The sequence below is a fragment of the Argopecten irradians genome, chromosome 5, assembly GCF_041381155.1.
Source record: "Argopecten irradians isolate NY chromosome 5, Ai_NY, whole genome shotgun sequence".
Classification (NCBI taxonomy): domain Eukaryota; kingdom Metazoa; phylum Mollusca; class Bivalvia; order Pectinida; family Pectinidae; genus Argopecten; species Argopecten irradians.
Window position 1 is genome coordinate 50,266,247 of NC_091138.1, and position 24,589 is coordinate 50,290,835.

Genomic DNA, 24,589 nt, shown 5'->3' on the forward strand with positions numbered 1-24,589 from the left:
TGAATGGTATAGTCTAGCTACCCTACAGAATTCTCCATGTCAGTGAATGGAACAGTCTAGCTACTCTACAGAATTTCCTGTGTCACTGAATGGTATAGTCTAGCTACTCAACAGAATTCCACATGTCAGTGAATGGTATAGTCTAGCTACTCTACAGAATTCCCCATGTCAGTGAATGGTATAGTTTAGCTACTCTACAGAATTCCCCGTGTCAGTGAATGGAACAGTCTAGCTACTCAACAGAATTCCCCATGTCAGTGAATGGTATAGTCTAGCTACTCTACAGAATTCCCAGTGTCAGTGAATGGTATAGTCTAGCTACTCTACAGAATTCCCAGTGTCAGTGAATGGAACAGTCTAGCTACTCTACAGAATTCCCCATGTCAGTGAATGGTATAGTCTAGCTACTCTACAGAATTCCCCATGTCAGTGAATGGTATAGTCTAGCTACTCTACAGAATTCCCAGTGTCAGTGAATGGAACAGTCTAGCTAGCTCTAGAATTCCCCATGTCAGTGAATGGAACAGTCTAGCTGCTCTACATAATTCCCCATGTCAATGAATGGGACAGTCTAGCTACTCTACAGAATTCCCAGTGTCAGTGATTGGAACAGTCTAGCTACTCTACACAATTCCCCATGTCAGTGAATGGTATAGTCTAGCTACACTACAGAATTCCCAGTGTAAGTGATTGGAAACGTCTAGCTACTATTCAGAATTCTCTGTTTCCGTAAATGGTATAGTCCAACTACACTACAGAATTCCCAGTGTCAGTGTATGATATAGTCTATCTACAACAGAATTTCCCATGTCAGTAAATGGTATAGTATAGATACTCTACAGAATTCCCAGTGTCAGTGAATGGTATAGTCAAGCTACTCTACAGAGTTCCCCATGTCAGTAAATGGTATAGTCTAGCTACGCAACAAAATTCCCCATTTCAGTGAATGGAATAGTCTAGCTACTCAACGGAATTCCCCATGTCAGTAAATGGTATAGTCTAGCTACTCAACGGAATTCCCAGTGTCAGTGAATGGTATAGTCTAACTACAAAAAAATTCCCATGTCAGTAAATGGTATAGTCTAGCTACGCAACGGAATTCCCCATGTCAGTAAATGGTATAGTCTAGCTACTCTACAGAATTCCCCATGTCAGTAAATGGTATAGTCTAGCTACTCTACAGAATTCCCAGTGTCAGTGAATGATAGTCTAGCTACAACGGAATTCCCCATGTCAGTAAATGGTATAGTTAGTCTAGCTACTCTACAGAATTTCCCGTGTCAGTGAATGGTATAGTCCAGCTACACTACAGAATTCCCATGTCAGTGAATGGGATAGTCTAGCTACTCTACAGAATTCCCAGTGTCAGTGATTGGAACAGTCTAGCTACTCAACAGAATTCCCCATGTTAGTGAATGGTATAGTTTAGCTACACTACAGAATTCCCAGTGTCAGTGATTGGAACAGTCTAGCTACTCTACAGAATTCCCTGTGTCAGTAAATGGTATAGTCTAGCTACTCTACAGAATTCCCCATGTCAGTGAATGGTATAGTCTAGCTACTCAACAGAATTCCCCATGTCAGTAAATGGTATAGTCTAGCTACGCAACAGAATTCCCCATTTCAGTGTGAATAGTCTAGCTATAACGGAATCCCCTGTTAGTCTAGCTACTCTACAGAATTCCCCATGTCAGTGAATGGTATAGTCTAGCTACTCTACAGAATTCCCCATGTCAGTGAATGGTATAGTCTAGCTACTCAACAGAATTCCCCATGTCAGTGAATGGTATAGTCTAGCTACTCAACAGAATTCCCCATGTCAGTGAATGGTATAGTCTAGCTACTCTACAGAATTCCCAGTGTCAGTGAATGGTATAGTCTAGCTACAACAGAATTTCCCATGTCAGTAAATGGTATAATCTAGCTACTCTACAGAAATCTCAGTGTCAGTGAATGATAGTCTAGCTACAACGGAATTCCTCATATCAGTAAATGGTATAGTCGAGCTACTCAAAGGAATTCCCCTTGTCAGTAAATGGTATAGTCTAGCTACTCTACAGAATTCCCCATGTCAGTGAATGGTATAGTCTAGCTACTCAACAGAATTCCCCATGTCAGTGAATGGTATAGTCTAGCTACTCAACGGAATTCCCCATGTCAGTGAATGGTATAGTCTAGCTACTCTACAGAATTCCCCATGTCAGTGAATGGTATAGTTTAGCTAAACTACCGAATTCCCCATGTCAGTGAATGGAACAGTCTAGCTTCTCTGCAGAATTCCCCATGTCAGTGCATGGTATAGTCAAGCTACTCAACGGAATTCCCCATGTCAGTGAATGGTATAGTCTAGCTACTCTACAACATTCCCCGTGTCAGTGAATGGTATAGTCTAGCTACTCTACAGAGTTCCCCATTTTAATAAATGGTATAGTCTAGCTACTCTACAGAATTCCCCATGTCAGTGAATGGTATAGTCTAGCTACTCTACAGAATTCCCCATGTTGATGAATGGTATAGTCTAGCTACTCTACAGAATTCCCCATGTCAGTGAATGGAACAGTCTAGCTACTCTACAGAATTCCCCATGTCAGTGAATGGGACAGTCAAGCTACTCTACAGAATTCCCCATGTCAATGAATGGTATAGTCTAGCTACTCTACAGAATTCCCCATGTCAGTGAATGGTATAGTCTAGCTACTCTACAGAATTCCCCATGTCAATGAATGGAACAGTCTAGCTACTCTACAGAATTCCCCATGTCAGTGAATGGTATAGTCTAGCTACTCTACAGAATTCCCCATTTTAATAAATGGTATAGTCTAGCTACTCTACAGAATTCCCCATGTCAGTGAATGGTATAGTCTAGCTACCCTACAGAATTCCCCATGTCAGTGAATGGAACAGTCTAGCTACTCTACAGAATTCCCTGTGTAACTGAATGGTATAGTCTAGCTACTCTACAGAATTCCACATGTCAGTGAATGGTATAGTCTAGCTACTCTACAGAATTCCCCATGTCAGTGAATGGTATAGTTTAGCTACTCAACGGAATTCCCCGTTTCAGTGAATGGAACAGTCTAGCTACTCAACAGAATTCCACATGTCAGTTAATGATAAAGTCTAACTACTCTACAGAATTCCCTGTGTCACTGAATGGTATAGTCTAGCTACTCAACGCAATTCCCCGTCTCAGTGAATGGAACAGTCTAGCTACTCTACAGAATTCCCCATGTAAGTGAATGGTATAGTCTAGCTACTCTACAGAATTCCCCATGTAAGTGAATGGTATTGTCAAGCTACTCTACAAAATTCCCCATGTAAGTGAATGGTATAGTCTAGCTACTCTTCAGAATTCCCAGTGTCAGTGAATGGAACAGTCTAGCTACTCTACATAATTCCTCATGTCAATGAATGGGACAGTCTAGCTACTCTACAGAATTCCCCATGTCAGTGAATGGTATAGTCTAGCTACCCTACAGAATTCCCCGTGTCAGTGAATGGTATAGTCCAACTACACTACAGAATTCCCCATGTCAGTGAATGGTATAGTCTAGCTACTCTACATAATTCCCAATGTCAGTTAATGGTATAGTTTAGCTACTCTACAGAATTCCCTGTGTCCGTAAATGGTATAGTCCAACTACACTACAGAATTCCCAGTGTCAGTCAATGATATAGTCTAGCTACAACAGAATTTCCCATGTCAGTAAATGGTATAGTCTAGCTACTACAAAATTTCCCATGTCAGTAAATGGTATAGTCTAGCTACTCAACGGAATTCCCCGAGTCAGTGAATGGAATAGTCTAGCTATTCATTGAATTCCCCATTTCAGTGAAATGTATAGTCTACATGTAGCTACTCAACAGAATTCCCCATGTCAGTGAATGGTATAGTCCAGCTACTTTACATAATTCCCCATTTCTGTAGTAACTTACCCCTGAGATAGTATTGATTTCTGTAGTAACTAACCCCTGGGATAGGGCTGATTTCTGTAGTAATTTACCCCTGGGATAGGGCTAATTTCTGTAGTAGCTTACCCCTGAGATAGGGCTGATTTCTGTAGTAACTTACCCCTGGGATAGGACTGATTTTTGTAGTAACTTACCGATGGGATCAGGCTGATTTCTGTAGTAACTTACCCCTGGGATAGGACTGATTTCTGTAGTAATGTACCCCTGGGATAGGGCTAATTTCTGTTGTAACGTACCCCTGGGATAGGGCTTATTTGTGTAGTAACTTACCTCTGAGATAGGGCTAATTTCTGTTGTAACTTACCCCTGAGATAGGACTGATTTCTGTAGTAATTTACCCCTGGGATAGGACTGATTTCTGTAGTAACTTACCCATGACATAGGGCTAATTTTTGTAGTAACTTACCCCTGGGATAGGACTGATTTCTGTAGTAACTTACCCCTGGGATACGACTGATTTCTGTAGTAACTTACCCATGACATAGGGCTAATTTTTGTAGTAACTTACCCCTGGGATAGGACTGATTTCTGTAGTAACTTGAGGTTTTTCTTGTAAAACCAATTTTCTGTAGTAACTTACCCCTGGGATAGGGCTGATTTCTGTAGTAACTTACCCCTGGGATAGGACTGATTTCTGTAGTAACTTACCCCTGAGATAGGGCTAATTTCTGTAGTAACTTACCCCTGGGATAGGACTGATTTCTGTAGTAACTTACCCCTGGGATAGGACTGATTTCTGTAGTAACTTACCCATGACATAGGGCTAATTTTTGTAGTAACTTACCCCTGGGATAGGACTGATTTCTGTAGTAACTTACCCCTGGGATAGGACTGATTTCTGTAGTAACTTACCCATGACATAGGGCTAATTTTTGTAGTAACTTACCCCTGGGATAGGACTGATTTCTGTAGTAACTTGAGGTTTTTCTTGTAAAACCAATTTTACCTAGGAAAATACTTACCTGGCCAATTACAATAGCTTCTTCAAATCTATTAGGCCTCTTTGACACACAAGTTCTAAAAATAGATTATCCCACGGATTCCCCCACCAGGGGAACCTCTTCCTGTATGTCACTTCCTGTTTGTCACATCCTTTCATATTTCTATGGCCGAGCCAGAAAAAAGGGAGACAAACGGGGAGGAGGGTGGGAAATCACATTGGCCAGGTAAGTATTTTCCTAGGTAAAATTGGTTTTGAAAGAAAAACCTCAATTTACCTTCAGAAAATAGCTTACCTGGCCAATTACAATAGCGAATTCGTCTTACCGTAGAGGTGTCTCCTGCAAACAGTAACCAAAATGATCATAGCAGGAAATCCATGGGATAATAGTGAGGCTTTTAAGACATCACCAACATCCACAAGATCTAGCTATATGCAGACAAAAAGGCACCAAAATGAGCAAACCACAAACTGGACTGCCACCAAGGGCCAAGATTTGGACAAATGAAATGGCCCTCGAAGATGATAGGACACAACCTTCATGACTGTACACATTACATTGTCCCATTACGTCATAGTCAGAGCCATCAAAGGCAGTCTAGATAGACAGACAGATCCATCATGAAATGGTCGCTGCTGAGATATCTGTGATGCCTTACTGAGAAAAAGTCAGGAAAGAGAATTCTGTATCTCCTGTTTTGTCTAGGTAGTACCAAGGGACACATATAAAACAAAACTCTGACTCTTAAATACTTAAATGACTATGTAAAGGAATGTGTACTGTGTCTGAGAAAAATCAGACACTTAACTCTAGTTAAAACATTGAATCTCACTCCTCAACAGCCTGAAGCAAATGTTGAATGATAGTAAGTTTTTACTCGTAACTAAACACACAAGGCAGGCTTGTATGGTAAGGAAAGTTCCAGACAGGAGAACCAAGGTGAGATTCCTCTGAGGAACAAGGCACAGTGAAGAGCAAATGCTCATATCTTAAAGCCAATCAAAGCCAAAATATTGGCAACAACGACCTATAACCTTCAATGTTAATTGGAGATAGGACCTCACCCTTGAAAAAATGCAGTGTGAAGTCTGCAATCAAGGAATGTGGCTGAAATAGGATCAGCTTCCTTACTGACACACCAATCACTAAAGATAACCTCTCGGGAGAAGAACACGGCAGGACAAAAGATCTTATTGCCCTGGTGATGCGTCAGGCAATCTCTCCAGAAAGGATCTCCTGAGCGAGCTGCAAGGAGGTAGCCTCGATGTGAGGTAGTGTAGTCTATCAGGAGAAGGATGAAGCTGACAAGACTTTAGCAGATTGGTAAGGTCTGAGACGCATGGTAACCTATAATAGGTGTCTACACCAGCAGTTGGAGTAGAAACCATGTTAAACAAGACCTCTGAGGGTCATAGAAGCAGGGAACAAGATTCCTTGCGATGTTGAAAGACAATTGGACCCACCACATTGAAGTGAGGGAACCCATAAGCTAGAATTCCTGACCTGTCTAGAAACATGACATACACAGCTAGCTACAAATGCAGTTCACTTTGTTGGGAGGATGGCCAACAGACAAAATCAATAAAGGATACTGTAACAACAGTAGGACTTTCATTGATAGATCTCAAAAGGAGCAGGGACCTTGTCTCACTCAGTTGTTAAGGAATTTCCCACAACTGTGCAAGTCTGTAACTAGGCAAATCACCTAAGTCCTGACCCTGGTTAGAGGATTGAAAGCCCCTCAGGGATGGCAGGACTTTCCTCAGCTCTAGCACATTGATGAGACCTCTGTGTATAGGACCACTCCCCCAACCAAGTCCACCCAGACAGATATATATGACCCCCCCCCCTCTGCTGATAAGGCATCAGTATACCGAGTGGCTGGACTATATGAGGTAGTTATACGGACAGAGGAACTCCAGTCAGTACACTGGATTCCAGTATCCATTAGAGAGTCCATCATTGCCTTTGGCAGAGGGATGTATGTATCCCACAATGACACATAGAGGGGGTCTAAACAATAAGAGATGCAGTTGGAGAGGCTGAGTGTAGAGACCGCTGAGAGGCACTACATGTACATCTGCATCAAGAACTCAGGCATCCGAGGAAACGGGGGAACAACAGTACCTGAATACCTTCCAAACATACCAGGATAGTCACCAGCTGGCACACCTTCTGGAATAGTTGGAGAAGCAGGGTGTAGGGACTGCTAAGAGGCACTACATCTGCCAAAGATTTCAGGTATCCAGGGAAACGGAGGAACCAACATACCTGAATATGTTCCAACAGAACAAGGCTAACCACCAGCTGACACGCCTTCTCAATAGTTGGAGGTAGAGTGTAGGGACTACTAAGAGGCACTACATCTGCCAAGAAATTCAGGTATCCGAGGAAACGAAGGAACCAATGTACCCAAATACATTTAAACCAAACAAGGCTAGCCATGGCTTCTCGAATAGCCTGAAGCACGAATTGAAGGACTTATCAGAGTCCAAAAACAATTGCCCAGAAGAAAAAAAAAGAAAGTCCTGAAGGGACTCACTCTAGATCTGACTTCTCCTTGGAAGGAAAAAGACCCAAGGAAGTAAAACTTGGGAGATTTTACCTAATGTTGCTCTTGGAAAGGGTTATTATGACCATATGTAATGGCAAGGGGTAGTCGAAGTAGATGTGAACATCCACTGTGCAACTATGCAAGTAACCCATTACTGCTAGAAGTAATTGCGGAACCCAAATGAGAAGTGGTCAAGATAAGATCAAGGGCATTGCTCGAAATTGGAAAACCCACCAATTGTGGATACAATGTATATTGGGGAAATTCCAAGATGACCGTTTGATAGGTGAATGAAATATGCTTCCATAAGGTTGATAGACAAGGCCCACAATTATTGAGGACACCTATGCAAGTCTATTACGGAGCTTTAGGAGCCGGCCTTCTTGGGAACAAGGAGTAGAAAACTGCATTGATTTCCTCCAGATAGCGTCCCTCTCCTGCACTTAGTGAGGAGGGTATCTATCTCCAAACTGGTTAAGTTTTAGGAAAACGATAATGCAAAGGGACAGGTGGATCCCTGTGAAAAGGGATACTAAGGCCCTAGGTACACGAATGGACTCAGGATTCTGTTATTTCCTACACTAAGAGAGGAAATAAGAATAGAGTCACTGACCAAAAGGCAATTGTAGTCCTGATCATGAATCATGTGACAATTCCTGCAAGAGTACCGATGCATTGTGCGACACTTGAGAGGGCACAACCGTGGAGAGAGAAATCTTCTCTGCTCTGTCGGTCAATGTTTTCAAGGATGGACCATGTATGGTCTAATGCCCTCAACCTGAAGTAAAGGACTGTGGTGGCAGCACAGGACCAGTTTGGGAGAACTCTTGTTTTGCCTTTCTGGGCCTAGCCCAGAACTATGCATGTTCCGTAGATTAGACGGGCAGAAACCCTATCTAGCACCATAGGATCTTGCCGGATCACCTCCATGAGGGAACAGCAGAATCAGAAGGGCCAATAAAAGACGTGAACGGAACAAACTAATTATCCTTAAAAACTGATCCAAAACATAAGGTAGGCAGGCATGTGACTACAATTGTTTAATTGCTGCAGAGATTTAGGCTACTCCGTAAAGGTGAGCCTATACACAGTCCTGCTAAACCTCTCTAGAGGATTAGCTAAATACCAAGCTCCTCATCCTGATCAGTCCGACCAGACAGAGTGAACAAGGCAGGAGTGACCCAGTCTATAAAGGTCAGTGTTTGGAAAGCTAAGTGATGATGCTCAGACTTGGTAAATTTCTTTTCGACAAGTTTACCATATAAGTACACATGCCTGCCCAACATGCTAAAACTCATCTTAGGGAGATAGCAGATGGGGACAACCTGGGTCACAAACCTTATACGTATAAGGTGCAAGGTCCACTAATTACTGATTGCTACCAGCATTGCAGACAAGCTAGAGTGGTCAGAAGTACTCACCTTACCCTGAATTACACATGTAATTGGGTCAGGGAGGATGACAACACTTACCTCGGGAGAGACTTGGCAGAGAGCAAAAGGGTTTCCTGCCAAAGGAAACAAAAAGCCCTGCAAAGCCTAAGTCTTCTTAGGGATCCCAAATGAGGAGGGAGCAGGACAAGCCTCTAGACCAAGAGTTTCATAGCCTCTGTGTATAAGGTACAAGCAGAGAACGAAGCACAAATCTTGATAACTCAGCCCTACATCCAACATTGTTGGTAGATGGAAGAGAACAACCCCCTCATAGAGGAGCCAGCATCAGAGGATTGAGAGGTATGATAACCATCCTCAGGGCTAGCATCTCCAACTATCAGATTCCTGATCACTATACCACACAGTGATGGGATCTCTGAACAATCAAGAGAGCACATCTCTCTTCACATCAACATAAGCCCTCACCAGGACCAAAAACCTCCATAGATCGGAGTCGTACTTACACTAGAGACCACAACAGGAGGGAGCAGGACTGTAGCTGATATGGGGCCTGAGTTAACAGACCCCAAAACAGCTGTAATCTTCTCAAACAAAGGAACAGGAAAACCTGCAAGGGACAAACCCTGCATAGTTAGAAGTTCCATAAGAAGATTAACCTGCATAAGGACAACCTGGATGGCTGAACCAGCATCAGCTACAGCTGTGCAGGCACAAGAGAAGTCCCGGCAAATGTTCTCGGTGCTAACAGCCTTCTAAAGGGGAGGAGGGTGGGAGACCCATCACTTCCGCTAAAGGAGGGGGGTACTGTCTGGCAAGGAACCAGGCAGTCCAGCTGAATTGGGTAGTACTGCTGGATGAAACCCATATCTCATAATGGAGTAGCCCTATTTCGAGAAAAAGAGGGGGCATGCCAAATACCTGAGCCATATAATGGTCCAGTGAGGCAAAACTCCTATCTAGTATAAGGGAGGAATAACTAAAGAGCAAACCTAGTAGAAACCTCCATGTAACTGAGCTAACCCAGTTCCTGGCAAAGCCAAAGACTGGGGGTAGGGTGGTCTAGGGAACCTAGGGTCCTCAACAGACCCCCCACCATGTGTCCACTGAGACTGGATAGGCCAGTGGCCGAGACAGTCATCAAATGATTGGTAAACTCCAGAGGAGCTAGTTCATGAACTAAGACCAATCGGCCAGAAAAAAACCAAAAGGGTTTCTACTGAAAGTTAACCCTGAAAGGGGCATGGGAGGCACCCCTGGGGGTAACAGGACACAAGCACAGAAATACCAGAAGCGCCGGAAGTCACATATGTGACTGCTGGTGTAGCCATGACGTCAACACATAATGGAATCAGACAAGGCATACAACCTGGTGGCACCTGAAATCAGGTGCCCGGCTGCATCGCCGTCTTCCCCCCTGCAGGGGATCGAAACGGGAGCGCCGCCCTGCCAACCTGGTGCTGAAACACCTGGGGCAGTACAACTTTCCACGCTAACGGGAACCGGAGGACCGGGCCCGATAGGAGGTAAGTTAGACTCATAAGAGCTGGCCCATGAGAAGGAAGGGTCCAAATTGGAACCCAAGGGTCCATACCCTATAGAGCCATTGGAAGCAGATGGAACCAAACTCTCCTCCACAAAGGAGAGGAGAGAGGAACTCTCTGAACCCAAAAATACAAATCCTGAAAGGAAAATGTTGGAAACGGGGGTAATACTCCCAAATTGGGAGGAACTTACCTTGGAAGGGGGTTCTGATGAAGCCCAAAAGGCAAATACAGAACAACTACCCTTATTTTTGACCTTACTTGTTTATAGAGCAAAGGAAATACTCTGTCCATTCATGTTTACTCCAATTACTACACAGCAAACAAGTTTGGGTTGTCAAGCAGCAGTGACAAAAAAACAACAACACAAACACTGTGAGGATCAACCTCATTAAATTCCCACATGCCCCTAGCCTATGGTAAGGGGGGATGTTTATTATAAAACATAAACAGTGCTTTGTTTAGCATTTAAAACAAAATTTAGTAAAATAAAAAATAAAAATCAATATCAGGTAGCAATATGCCCCTATAGGAAATCAACATTCTATGAAATTGACAATCCCTGATGGAGCCACCAGCTCAAAATTGAAATGAACGCTGAGCTGCCAATCAGATGTTGATTTCATCTGAAATGCAAATAAAAATGTGGTGTACAACACCAGACACAATTTTAGTTGCTTATAAGCAGTATAAGACTGCCCCTGAACTTGATGGAGGTGGATATAATTCCAAGCTGGAAAAACAGCTGCCAAACAAGATGGAGGCCAAAAGAAATATGAAAGGATGTGACAAACAGGAAGTGACATACAGGAAGTGGTTCCCCTGGTGGGGGAATCCGTGGGAAAATCTATTTTTAGAACTTGTGTGTCAAAGAGGCCTAATAGATTTGAAGAAGCTATTGTAATTGGCCAGGTAAGCTATTTTCTGAAGGTAAATTACCCATGACATAGGGCTAATTTTTGTAGTAACTTACCCCTGGGATAGGACTGATTTCTGTAGTAACTTACTCCTGGGATAGGGCTAATTTCTGTAGTAACTTACCCCTGGGATAGGACTGATTTCTGTAGTAACTTACCCATGACATAGGGCTAATTTTTGTAGTAACTTACCCCTGGGATAGGACTGATTTCTGTAGTAACTTACCCATGACATAGGGCTAATTTTTGTAGTAACTTACCCCTGGGATAGGACTGATTTCTGTAGTAACTTACCCCTGGGATAGGACTGATTTCTGTAGTAACTTACCCATGACATAGGGCTAATTTTTGTAGTAACTTACCCCTGGGATAGGACTGATTTCTGTAGTAACTTACCCATGACATAGGGCTAATTTTTGAAGTAACTTACCCCTGGGATAGGACTGATTTCTGTAGTAACTTATCCATGACATAGGGCTAATTTTTGTAGTAACTTACCCATGACATAGGGCTAATTTTTGTAGTAACTTACCCCTGGGATAGGGCTAATTTCTGTAGTAACGTACCCTTGAGATAGGATTGATTTTGGTAGTAACTTACCCCTGGGATAGGACTGATTTCTGGGTATTGCCGAGTTCCTTCAGGTCACTGGTGCTGTAGGAGTGGTGAGGCCCTGACATGTGAACTGGTGAGTCACCGCCACTCACGTCAGAGCTTATCTCTCGGGACCGATCACTTGAGTTACTATCGCGACGCCTGGACACTTTGGGACTTGGAGTTGTGGGCCTTGGTGCTGACTGGGCCTGCTGTTTACTTTTATTACTCCAGCTAAAGAATCTATAACAGAATGAAAACAGGACTGTAATGACAACAAACATGTAAATGCTGTTTTAACTAGCGGTACAGATATTGACAACACTGTGGAAATGACATTTATAGAAATATATCAATGACGTTGATCACATGTTAGAAATATAAAGGGGAGGTTCATAGTATTTATATAATACACAAACAATTACAACATCATCTTCACCAATATGTGATTAAATATAGTCCTCCACATTTCAATAACAGCATGCATTTAGTTAGATTCAATCCTCAAACACTTCCATTATCGCTGTGATACATGCATTAAACTTATTGAGAAAACATCAATTTTTTTTTTTTTTAATTTCAAATGACTACTTAAAATCCTCCATTTGATTCAATGGGATGCATCATATAACAGCAAATAGGCAACACTGTCATAATGTAATTCAATTATGATAGCATCCTCGATACTTCAGGGGTTACTTTCACCATTGTTATATCCATCCCTGGACTATCTCATAGTAGTCGCTGCAGGCCTGTGATTGCATGGTCAGTTTTTTTTCTCCTGAACTGCTTTCAGTTTTACAAGGAGATAGTCCAGGGGTAGATATAACAATGGTGAAAGTAATCCTGGATTATCGAGGATGTTATGATAGATTAAATTTCCTGATTTACACCATGTGGTATACATTGTACAAAAGAAAAACTACAACCTACAGCATATGTTAGACACTTGATATATCACACAAACAATTTAACCATTGATTGATTAATTATAAATCACTTTCTCTGAATGCAAAATACAATTAAAAGTTAATCCATGTAGAAAATATATATATATAAGCACAGGAAAAAAAATCAAATCTACATCAAAAGTGTTTCTAAACATGTCAAATGAAAAATGCATCCTAGTGCTTCACAAAAGACAAAAAAAAAAGAATTGTTATTAAAACGAAAAAAAAATAATGTAGTAAAAAATTCAAAATAAATCAGTGATTCATTCAAAATCTCATACATATCTTAAATGTGTAACACTGCAAAGGTGGCACAAATTAAATCTATCAAGAGGAAAAGTTCAGATCACGTCGCATTTCAGTCAAGTACGAAATCATGGAACAATTTTGAACGAGGCAAAAAACGTACAAAATACACATGGAGAAGGAAAACATTACAAACACGACCATTGTAACTAAAATAGAGTTTTTGACACAAGTCCACCGAGGGGTGGCTACAAAGGACAGACTGGTAGTCAGAAACCACACAGGTGATGGGCCCACAGGGTGTGGCCAAAATGCTTACATCCTTTTTAACGTTGCATAATCGCCACTGTAAACATTGTCAACAAAGAGAGTTAAATTCTGTCATATATTATTCATGGTGAAATTGATAATAATGTGTAACAATGAAAATAATTCTCTAAAAGCCAACTAAAAAAATCAACTTTTAATTGAACATACATTAAAATTAGGAAAAGACAATCCATAAGCACTAAGCAAAAGACTATATATATCAACCCTCTCCTAAACTCTCCACAATATCACAATACAATGGGGGATGACTACATGATTTGTCGTATTGTGGGTTATCTCCCTTCTGTTACTTGTGAGTTATTTCCCTTCTGCACACTTTTAGACATAGGGATGACAATCTTTACTTTAAAATCCAAAAAGGCTACCAGTCAACTATGGTATATATGTCATCATTGTCAAACAGGCTATCAGTCAACTATGGTATATGTCATCATTGTCATACAGGCTATCAGTCAACTATGGTATATGTCATCATTGTCAAACAGGCTACCAGTCAACTATGGTATATGTCATCATTGTCAAACAGGCTACCAGTCAACTATGGTATATGTCATTATTGTCAAACAGGCTACCAGTCAACTATGGTATATGTCATCATTGTCATACAGGCTACCAGTCAACTATGGTATATGTCATCATTGTCATACAGGCTACCAGTCAACTATGGTATATATGTCATCATTGTCAAACAGGCTACCAGTCAACTATGGTATATGTCATCATTGTCAAACAGGCTACCAGTCAACTATGGTATATGTCATCATTGTCATACAGGCTATCAGTCAACTATGGTATATGTCATCATTGTCATACAGGCTACCAGTCAACTATGGTATATGTCATCATTGTCATACAGGCTACCAGTCAACTATGTATATGTATCATGTCATCATTGTCATGTCACACAGGCTACCAGTCAACTATGGTATATGTCATCATTGTCAAACAGGCTACCAGTCAACTATGGTATATGTCATCATTTGTCATAAACAGGCTACCGTCAACTATGGTATATGTCATCATTGTCATACAGGCTACCAGTCAACTATGGTATATGTCATCATTGTCATACAGGCTACCAGTCAATTATGGTATATATGTAATCATTGTCAAACAGGCTACCAGTCAACTATGGTATATATGTAATCATTGTCAAACAGGCTACCAGTCAACTATGGTATATGTCATCATTGTCATACAGGCTACCAGTCAACTATGGTATATATGTAATCATTGTCAAACAGGCTATCAGTCAACTATGGTATATGTCATTATTGTCAAACAGGCTACCAGTCAACTATGGTATATGTCATTATTGTCATACAGGCTACCAGTCAACTATGGTATATGTCATTATTGTCAAACAGGCTATCAGTCAACTATGGTATATGTCATTATTGTCAAACAGGCTACCAGTCAACTATGGTATATATGTAATCATTGTCAAACAGGCTATCAGTCAACTATGGTATATGTCATTATTGTCAAACAGGCTACCAGTCAACTATGGTATATGTCATTATTGTCATACAGGCTACCAGTCAACTATGGTATATGTCATTATTGTCAAACAGGCTACCAGTCAACTATGGTATATGTCATCATTGTAAAACAGGCTACCAGTCAATTATATCATTGTCAGCACAGTATGGGACGAAGGGAACCTCTATAATCCTGAAATGTTATAAAGATCCTTTCTGCACTTACTGAGAACAGTGATTGGTTATGGACAGGTAGACAACGGATGATGGACCATCGACAAAAGGCAATTTAAATAGCTCACCATTTCAAGGTGTGATCTAAAAATATACTTACCTACCTTCTAGATATTACAACATGCCCCAAGATAACATGTCATACACATGAAAATTACATACCGATGACTAAGCAGTGCATGCAAGCCTTATATACCTAATATCCAATGAAATTGATACAATAATCTTAGTTCATGGTCCGATTGTGTCGCCATGACAAAGAGTGTCAGGACTAAAAATTGGCAGCTTTTTGTTCATATAGATACATTTTTGATATATTAAAGATGCTCCACCGCTGACAGAGCATAAACGATACTCATCATTTTAACAATAATCAGTGTTTACTTGTGTGTATATATATGTCTAAGAAGTAATATCAAAAGGATTTTCCAGATGACACTGGATCCAATCAAACGAAAGTCTGTTGGATACGAATTACTTCAAATGGTAAATATGGGACAAAGAAGTAATTCCAACCGTGTGGACAAAACAAAATTTTCAAATTTTCAAGGCGATCTGGCCCTTTATCAAGACATACGAAACGAACATGATTACATGATAGCATACGAACAGTAATGCGGGACAAAGTAGACAAATATAACCAACAGTATCTCGATGAATTTATTGAATATGCCAACACATTTCCCAATACCATCAAATTTACTGCCGTTATATCATCAGATACTAATATATTTCTAGACACTAGATCCACCTTAGTTGAAGGGGCCATTAGTACTGACCTGTATTCCAAACCTACTGATTCTCATCTATACCTCTGTCCCACCAGTTGTCATCCCTCGCATACCACCAGAAGCATTCCCTATTCACAAGCTTTACGAATCCGTCAAATATTGTCCGACAATACCACCTTTGAAAGTCAGTGCAAAGAGATGAGGATACAAATCACATCTATCGACCAAGAAATTGACAAGGTCTGCACCCTGAGATGGAGCCAATCTCCTCATATACCAAACCAGAACTGCCACTCAACATGTTTCCTGTGTGGTAACATTCCATCCTAACTTACCACATCTCCCTTCTATCCTTAGGAACCAATGGAAAATCATTGAGTCAAACAAGAGGCCCAGAGGGCCTGTATCGCTCACCTGGTTTTTTTTTGAGTAATTGTGTAATTTAGTAATTAGTGATTAAAAAATCACAAAGACTCTTATAATTAGAAACAAGAGATCCCAGAGGGATCTTGGCGCCCACCAAAGAATGAACTATGTCTGACAATGGAAAGAGGGATCTTTTCCCTGCTTTTCAAACTTTTTCAAACATACTACATATGAAGACAGATGGCTTCATTACTTTCTGAGAAACAGTGGTGAAATCCAAGATGATGGCCGCTTGGCCATCTTGTTGAAGGATTAGTCCCAAAGGTATTATGCACAACTAGGGCCCAAGGGGAACCTATGCATGGAATTTGAGAGATATCCCTTCAGTAATTTCTGACAAATAGCAGTAACTATCAAAATCCAAGATGGCAGCTAGGTGTCGATCTTGTTGACCGATAAGTCTCAAATTGTAATATGCACAACTAGGGCCCTAAGGGAACCTGTGTATGGAAGTTGAGAGAGATCCCTTCAATACTTTCTGAGAAATAGTGATATCAAACTTTAACTACCAAAACCAAAATGGCCACCGGTCGGCCATCTTGTTGACCGATCAGTCTCAAATTGCAATATGCACAACTAGGGCCCTAGGGGAACCTACATATGAAATTTGAGAAAGATCCCCCCAGTACTTTCTGAGAAATAGCGGTTAGAAACTTAACAAAATTCCAAGATGGCGGTCTGTTGACCGATCAGTATCAAATTGCAATATGCACAACAAGGGTCCTAGGGGAAGCTACATATGAAGTTTGAGAAAGATCCCTTCAGTACTTTCTGAGAAATAGCGGTAACAAACTTTAACTATCAAAATCCAAGATGACTGCCGGTTGGCCATCTTGTTGACCGATCAGTCTCAAATTGCAATATGCACAGCTAAGGACCCTAGGGGAACCTACATATGAAATTTAAGAAAAATCCCTTCAGTACTTTCTGAGAAATAGCTGTAACAATTTTTAACAATCAAAATCCAAGATGGCGGCCGGTCGACCATCTTGCTGACCGATCAGTCTCAAATTGTAATATGCACAACTAGGGCCCTAAGGGAACCTGTGTATGGAAGTTGAGAGAGATCCCTTCAATACTTTCTGAGAAATAGTGATATCAAACTTTAACTACCAAAACCAAGATGGCCACTGGTCGGCCATCTTGTTGACCGATCAGTCTAAAATTGCAATATGCACAACTAGGGCCCTAGGGGAACCTTTATATGAAATTTGAAAAAGATCCCTTTTGTACTTTCTGAGAAATAGCGGTAACAAGAATTGTTAACGGACGGACGGACGGACAACGGACCACGGACGAAAGGCGATTTGAATAGCCCACCATCTGATGATGGTGGGCTAAAAATAGCAAAATTGACTCCATGACTTGTTTAATTTTGAATCACAACCATATAATGATGCTATAGATACCATACAAATATGCTATCCAATACAAAGTTTCAGAGAGGAAGTAATTTATATGAAAATAGTAGCCTTATTAACCTTTTTGGCCCCGTGCCTAAGGCCCCGGGGGTTAGACCCATCATTTGTACAATTTTGAATCATCACCCTATAAGAATGCTACCATTGCATTATGAGTGCTCTCCCATGATTATAGTTGCAGAGAAGAAGTCGTTTGGGGTGAGGATGGGGGGAAGGGGGGTGTCAGCCACATCATTTTTACAATTTTGAATCATCACCCTATAAGGATGCTACCATTGCATTATGAGTGCTATCCCATGCTTAATTTCAGAGAAGAAGTCGTTTATATGCAAATAGCCAATTTGACCCCTTTTGGCCCCGCCCTTCAACCCCCTGGGGGGGTCAGCCCCATCGTTTGTACAATCTTGAATCCCCACCCTATAAGCTAGGATGCTACCATTGCATTATGAGTGCTATCCCATGCTTAGTTTCAGAGAAGAAGTTGTTTATATGCAAATAGCCAAAATGACCCCTTTTGACCCAGCCCCTCAGGTCCCAGGGGGTCAGCCACATCATTTGTACAATTTCGAATCTCCACCCTATAAGGATGCTACCATTGCAGTATGGATGCTACCCCATGCTTAATTTCAGAGAAGAAGTCGTTTATATGGAAACAGCCAAATTAACAACAGAGCATACAACCCCTCAGGCCCCTGGGGACTCAGCCCCATTATTTCTACAATTTTCAGTCAGTAACCCATAAGGATGCTACCAGTCAAATTTTGTTGAATTCCGACCGGTGGTTATGGAGAAGAAGTCGATTGTTGATGGACGAAGGACGAACGACGGACGCCGGGGTATGGCATAAGCTCACCTTGGTCCTTCGGACCAGGTGAGCTTAAAATGTAAAAGTCCTTGTAGTGAGCAGCAAACTTCCTCCTCTTGCTCCTGCTGCACAAAGGGGTTCATTCCAGACATGCAACAATAAACGGTGCATGATGTGTCCATTCACAGCATCCACAGACACATCTGAATGGCATATATCAACAACAGAGCATACAACATCAGACAGAACCTGACGTGCAAATCCAGCAATGTCATCTACCTCCTCTCCTGTAGGAAATGCACAATGTAATACGTTTGGGAAACCAGTGGTCCACTCAACGTCAGAATCAACAATCACCGCTGGTCTTTCAAACAGAACAAACCTGACTATCCGGTTGCTAGACATTTCAACTTACCCAGCCATAGTCGGAAAGACATGCAGGTGATTGCATTTGAGCACTGTTCCTACTGGACACAAACCAAGCATCGATCAAGAGAGATATTCTGGATAACCTATCTACAGACCCGTTATCCCAAATGCATTAAGGAACGTTAAATATACTTATTGAAATCATTTGATGACTTGCTTTTCAATTGATTATCCCTACTTCCAGCATTTTCCCGTTCTGTTCTACGCGTTTTTGATCCTTTACATATGCTGCCCAGCAAAAGGCGACTAAATTTGGGACTTTGCTGCTTTGCCAAAACACCGAGAAGATAGGCGACTATAAATTTGCATCGTTTACCAATGAGCACTATATATAAATTTCGCCAAACATTTGACGTCACATGTGGCACGCTTTCCAGTCATCGCTCATATTTTAGCGTTGTGCCGAACAGCATGGATACATTTTTATAGATCCGGCGTGCCTGAGGGTAAATTGCGCTCCAATGTGCTGTATAGTTTAATATTTGTCTACTTTGTCCCGCATTACTGTTCGTATCCTATTTTGTAATCGTGTAAGATTTGTATGTCTTGATAAAGGGCCAGATCGCCTCGAAAATTTGACATTTTTGTTTAGTGCAAACGGTTGGAATTGCTTCCTTGTCCCATATATATGTCTAATTAACACAAAACATAATATAAAATAATTTACTTTACTTTGAGTGCAAGCACAATCAGTACTTCATTCCATATAGGACATAGTGCCAGGGAATTTTTGAGGAACGCAATTAATTATTTTTAATATTTCTATCTTGAAGCAAAATTAGAAGCTCAAACTTTTCAATGGTGGTAATGGTGTAAATTAAGTAACTTTTGTAACTGAAGAAAAATACATATTTCTCTGCTTGTATTTTTGATAGAGAAAATATATCATTTGTCAGCGGTGGAGCACCTTTAAATAACTATAAATATTCCAAAATGTGACAAAAATATCTTAAATTGACTAACCCATAATAACAATTTCATTTGACATTTTTTTGCATGCCAAGAATTGATTCATAAAATGTTAACTTCTTTAACATCTCATGAGTAGTTATACAATTAAAAAGTAAAAAGTCAGCATACATTACATACAATAACTACACTTTATAACTGTATTCTACATAGAAATGTATTTGTAAGCCATATAAAACATGATTCTCAAACCAAATAGAATTATTTCCCTTTCAAGTAGTAGAATCAAACTCATTATCACTTTAACACTACAATAAATATTAGAATAAATTTTATACCTAATTGTAGCAATGTGACTTAAGCATTCCATGCAGTAAATGCTAGTTATCCATAAAGAGTTATATATTTTGTGTCACTCAGGTGTAGTAAATGTAACATAAGGCAAAAAAAAAAAATGTCTGTTTAGGGTTACCCGACCGACCCTAATTTTTTTTCTTCTACTTTTCTATGAAAAAAAATTAAAAGTCGGGTTTTCGATCTCAGACTCCGGTTCTGGCCATTACTTTAGAGTGAAAGACACTAAAAAAAAAAGGAAAAAAAATCCCGACCTACCGACTATTTTATTTGCCAATGTAACCCTAAACAGATATTTTTTTGGCCTTATGCATCATCAGTATAGTATTCACTTAATATAAGTTAGTATTTAGTCAGAAAAGACTGGTGAGGACACAATGCTGTGAGAGCCTTTGGTATGTATAATTCTATATAAATTGTATGATTGGCTTACTTCATTGGAGAAGAGTGCTGAGTATTGAAAAAACCGTATGAAGCATTATGGGTAATATATAATGTATTAATGGGTCCATTCTGGGCAATCAATTTGAAACATGCCAGTGAATCAATGAATTCATTGATGTAATATTAGTAATGGATCAGACTAAAACAGTTACAAAGATATCCTACTATTGACAGTGTTTGTGAACTATTGGAGCCACAAGCATTGAAAAGATGTGACATTTAAAGTCAACCATGGAAAAACTGAAAAGGTTCTGAAAATGTTTGTACATTATAGGGCTAGACGTGACTGGCCACAAGTATCTAGAATATTAAACAAGAGGCCCAAGAGGCCTTGACAGTCACCTGAGTGCTGCTACAGAAAGAGCATTGCAAAGGTCACTCAAATCTGTAAAAAGTATTTACAAATTAGAATAAACTTTAAAGTTGAACCTTCGTATCAGAATTTTTATTTTTTGTTTTTCATTTTGATAGTTATAGTGTATTATGTTACCAAACCTAACTAAGCATGCCGTTGTGTAAACAAAGTGTCAATCATCATGTCAAACTCCTCTTGCCAGTTAATGTTAATGAACAGAAGGTTGTTTTAAGCACTGATGAACAATAAGAACAGTTTGAATTTGTTCTTCAAGAGTGTTTGGAGGCAATGCAAAATGTTTTGAAGGATTAGATACAAAAACTGAGATTTTTTTTGTAATTTTTGTTTTTCCAAAATGAAACTCAAAAACGTACCTGCGCACTATACGCGGGTGCGTACTATATGCGCAAAAATACGGTATTTGACTCTGCCATGTCTGGAATTTCAGAAGAAGATTTTTGAAGTTTTAGCCTATTTGACCCCTTTTGGCCCCACCCCTCAGGCCTCTGGGGGGGTCAAGTCGCGGAAAAATTAATAGGATTCAATGGTCATCTCATACTGATAATTCTGACAACATTTGACTTATTTCCTATTACAAATGACCAAATAATTCTCAAAAATGTCTTTTCTCTATTTAAACTATAGTTAACTTGACCCCCTCCCCAGGGGGGAACGCGAGACCCCAAAGTCATATAATTCACAATTTTTGTAAAGGACCTCAGGACCTTTAATCTATGAAGAGTATTTGATTCAATCATTTCTGGAATTTCAGAAGTTTTAGCCTATTTGACCCCTTTTGGCCCCACCCCTCAGGCCCCTGGGGGGGGGCTGGGACCATACAATTTACAATTTTGGTTGACCTTTGGCTATGGAAGGTTTCTGCAAAATTTCAAAAAATTTGGTTTAGTAGTTTTGGAGAAGAAGTTGAAAAAGTAAATTGTTTATCACCATACGACGCACGACGACAAAAGGCGATTAGCATAGGTCACTTGACTTCGTCTCAGGAGACCTAAAAATTCACTAAAATTTGGCTTGATTATTTTTGTCTCTACTACATGCCTGATTCTAGTTTTCAAACCAGGGGGATATAATCTGGTAAAGAACTGCTGAGAAAGTCTTATCAACAATTTAGGGTCTTGTGGCCAGTCTAGGCTAGATGTTGAGGTACTGAAAAGATGCTGTGAGATTGGAGAGATTTTAGGGTGTTATTAAATCAAACCAATATGTATCGGAATTATGAGTTTATCAGTTAAAACAGAACACCATGCTGAATTCCAATCATTGATATTAGTTAACTTTTATTAAAAGTTATGAAAAAAATATTCTGTCTAGTTTTAATTACAAGCCTTACAGAAATCTGGTACTCACTTCTTCTTGGTAAATGGGTGTTGTTTTGCCTGAACCAGTAACTGTTTGTAGTGTTCCGATCTTAGGTAACGTGCATAACTGTCCTTCTTCATTAAGTTGTAGATATGTTCCTGGGCAGGGTCAAATGCATACCGACTACAAACAAACAAACATTTTTCTCTTTCATTTCATATTTTCACTATTAAATAGTTTTCAAAATTCAAAACCTCTTTATGTTAAGAAGTTGATAAAATTATTCCAAATTCATACTTTGATTCATTTTAGGCCTTTTATGCCTTTTTACAAAAGACAAGATCACACTAATGGACCTAGACATACATGTATAACAAAAGGACAAGGCCCAGTAACTCTATCTAAATAGGACAAGGTCCAGTAACTCTATCTAAATAGGACAAGGTCCAGTAACTCTATCTAAATAGGACACGGTCCAGTAACTCTATCTAAATAGGACAAGGTCCAGTAACTCTATCTAAATAGGACAAGGTCCAGTAACTCTATCTAAATAGGACATGGCCCAGTAACTCTATCTAAATAGGACAAGGTCCAGTAACTCTATCTAAATAGGACAAGGTCCCAGTAACTCTATCTAAATAGGACAAGGTCCAGTAACTCTATCTAAATAGGACAAGGTCCAGTAACTCTATCTAAATAGGACATGGCCCAGTAACTCTATCTAAATAGGACAAGGTCCGGTAACTCTATCTAAATAGGACAAGGTCCAGTAACTCTACTAAATAGGACAGGTCCAGTAACTCTATCTAAATAGGACAAGGTCCAGTAACTCTATCTAAATAGGACATGGTCCAGTAACTCTATCTAAATAGGACAAGGTCCAGTAACTCTATCTAAATAGGACAAGGTCCAGTAACTCTATCTAAATAGGACAAGGTCCGGTAACTCTATCTAAATAGGACAAGGTCCGGTAACTCTATCTAAATAGGACAAGGTCCAGTAACTCTATCTAATAGGACAGTCATAACCATCTAAATAGGACACGGTCCAGTAACTCTATCTAAATAGGACAAGGTCCAGTAACTCTATCTAAATAGGACAAGGTCCAGTAACTCTATCTAAATAGGACAAGGTCCAGTAACTCTATCTAAATAGGACAGGTCCAGTAACTCTATCTAAATAGGACAAGGTCTCAGGACAGCCAGTAACTCTATCTAAATAGGACAAGGTCCAGTAACTCTATCTAAATAGGACAAGGTCCAGTAACTCTATCTAAATAGGACAAGGTCCAGTAACTCTATCTAAATAGGACAAGGTCCAGTAACTCTATCTAAATAGGACAAGGTCCAGTAACTCTATCTAAATAGGACAAGGTCCGGTAACTCTATCTAAATAGGACATGGTCCAGTAACTCTATCTAAATAGGACAAGGTCCGGTAACTCTATCTAAATAGGACAAGGTCCAGTAACTCTATCTAAATAGGACAAGGTCCAGTAACTCTATCTAAATAGGACAAGGTCCAGTAACTCTATCTAAATAGGACAAGGTCCAGTAACTCTATCTAAATAGGACAAGGTCCAGTAACTCTATCTAAATAGGACAAGGTCCAGTCCAGTAACTCTATCTAAATAGGACAAGGTCCGGTAACTCTATCTAAATAGAACAAGGTCCAGTAACTCTATCTAAATAGGACATGGTCCAGTACCTCTATCTAAATAGGACAAGGTCCAGTAACTCTATCTAAATAGGACAAGGTCCAGTAACTCTATCTAAATAGGACAAGGTCCAGTAACTCTATCTAAATAGGACAAGGTCCAGTAACTCTATCTAAATAGGACAAGGTCCAGTAACTCTATCTAAATAGGACAAGGTCCAGTAACTCTATCTAAATAGGACATGGTCCAGTAACTCTATATTAAATAGGACAAGGTCCAGTAACTCTCTCTAAATAGGACAAGGTCCGGTAACTCTATCTAAATAGGACAAGGTCCGGTAACTCTATCTAAATAGGACAAGGTCCAGTAACTCTATCTAAATAGGACAAGGTCCAGTAACTCTATCTAAATAGGACATGGTCCAGTAACTCTATCTAAATCGTCAAGGTCCGGTAATTCTATCTAAATGGGACAAGGACCAGTAACTCTATCTAAATAGGACATGGTCCAGTACCTATATCTAAATAGGACAAGGACCAGTAACTCTATCTAAATAGGACAAGGTCCAGTAACTCTATCTAAATA

General features: G+C 40.1%; 1 protein-coding gene across 4 annotated transcripts in view; it reads right to left on the reverse strand.

The window, feature by feature from the left end:
• LOC138324142 (uncharacterized) overlaps positions 1–22,527 on the reverse strand; it is a 62,656-nt gene extending 40,129 nt beyond the window's left edge. For 2 of the 4 annotated variants that reach the window (XR_011208622.1, XM_069269227.1), the window contains exons 1-3: positions 22,397–22,527; positions 20,663–20,686; positions 11,920–12,156 (exon numbers count right to left, since the gene is read on the reverse strand). Coding sequence is in view for 3 of the 4 variants with exons in the window: in XM_069269227.1 (XP_069125328.1) it covers positions 11,920–12,156; positions 20,663–20,686; positions 22,397–22,488 (353 nt within the window). In the remaining variant the exon portion in view is untranslated. Of the gene's footprint in view, positions 1–10,806; positions 11,029–11,919; positions 12,157–20,662; positions 20,687–22,396 lie in introns of those variants that run through there. The other 2 variants (XM_069269229.1, XM_069269228.1) reach the window with 2 other exon arrangements.
• Between the last annotated feature and the right edge of the window lie 2,062 nt (positions 22,528–24,589).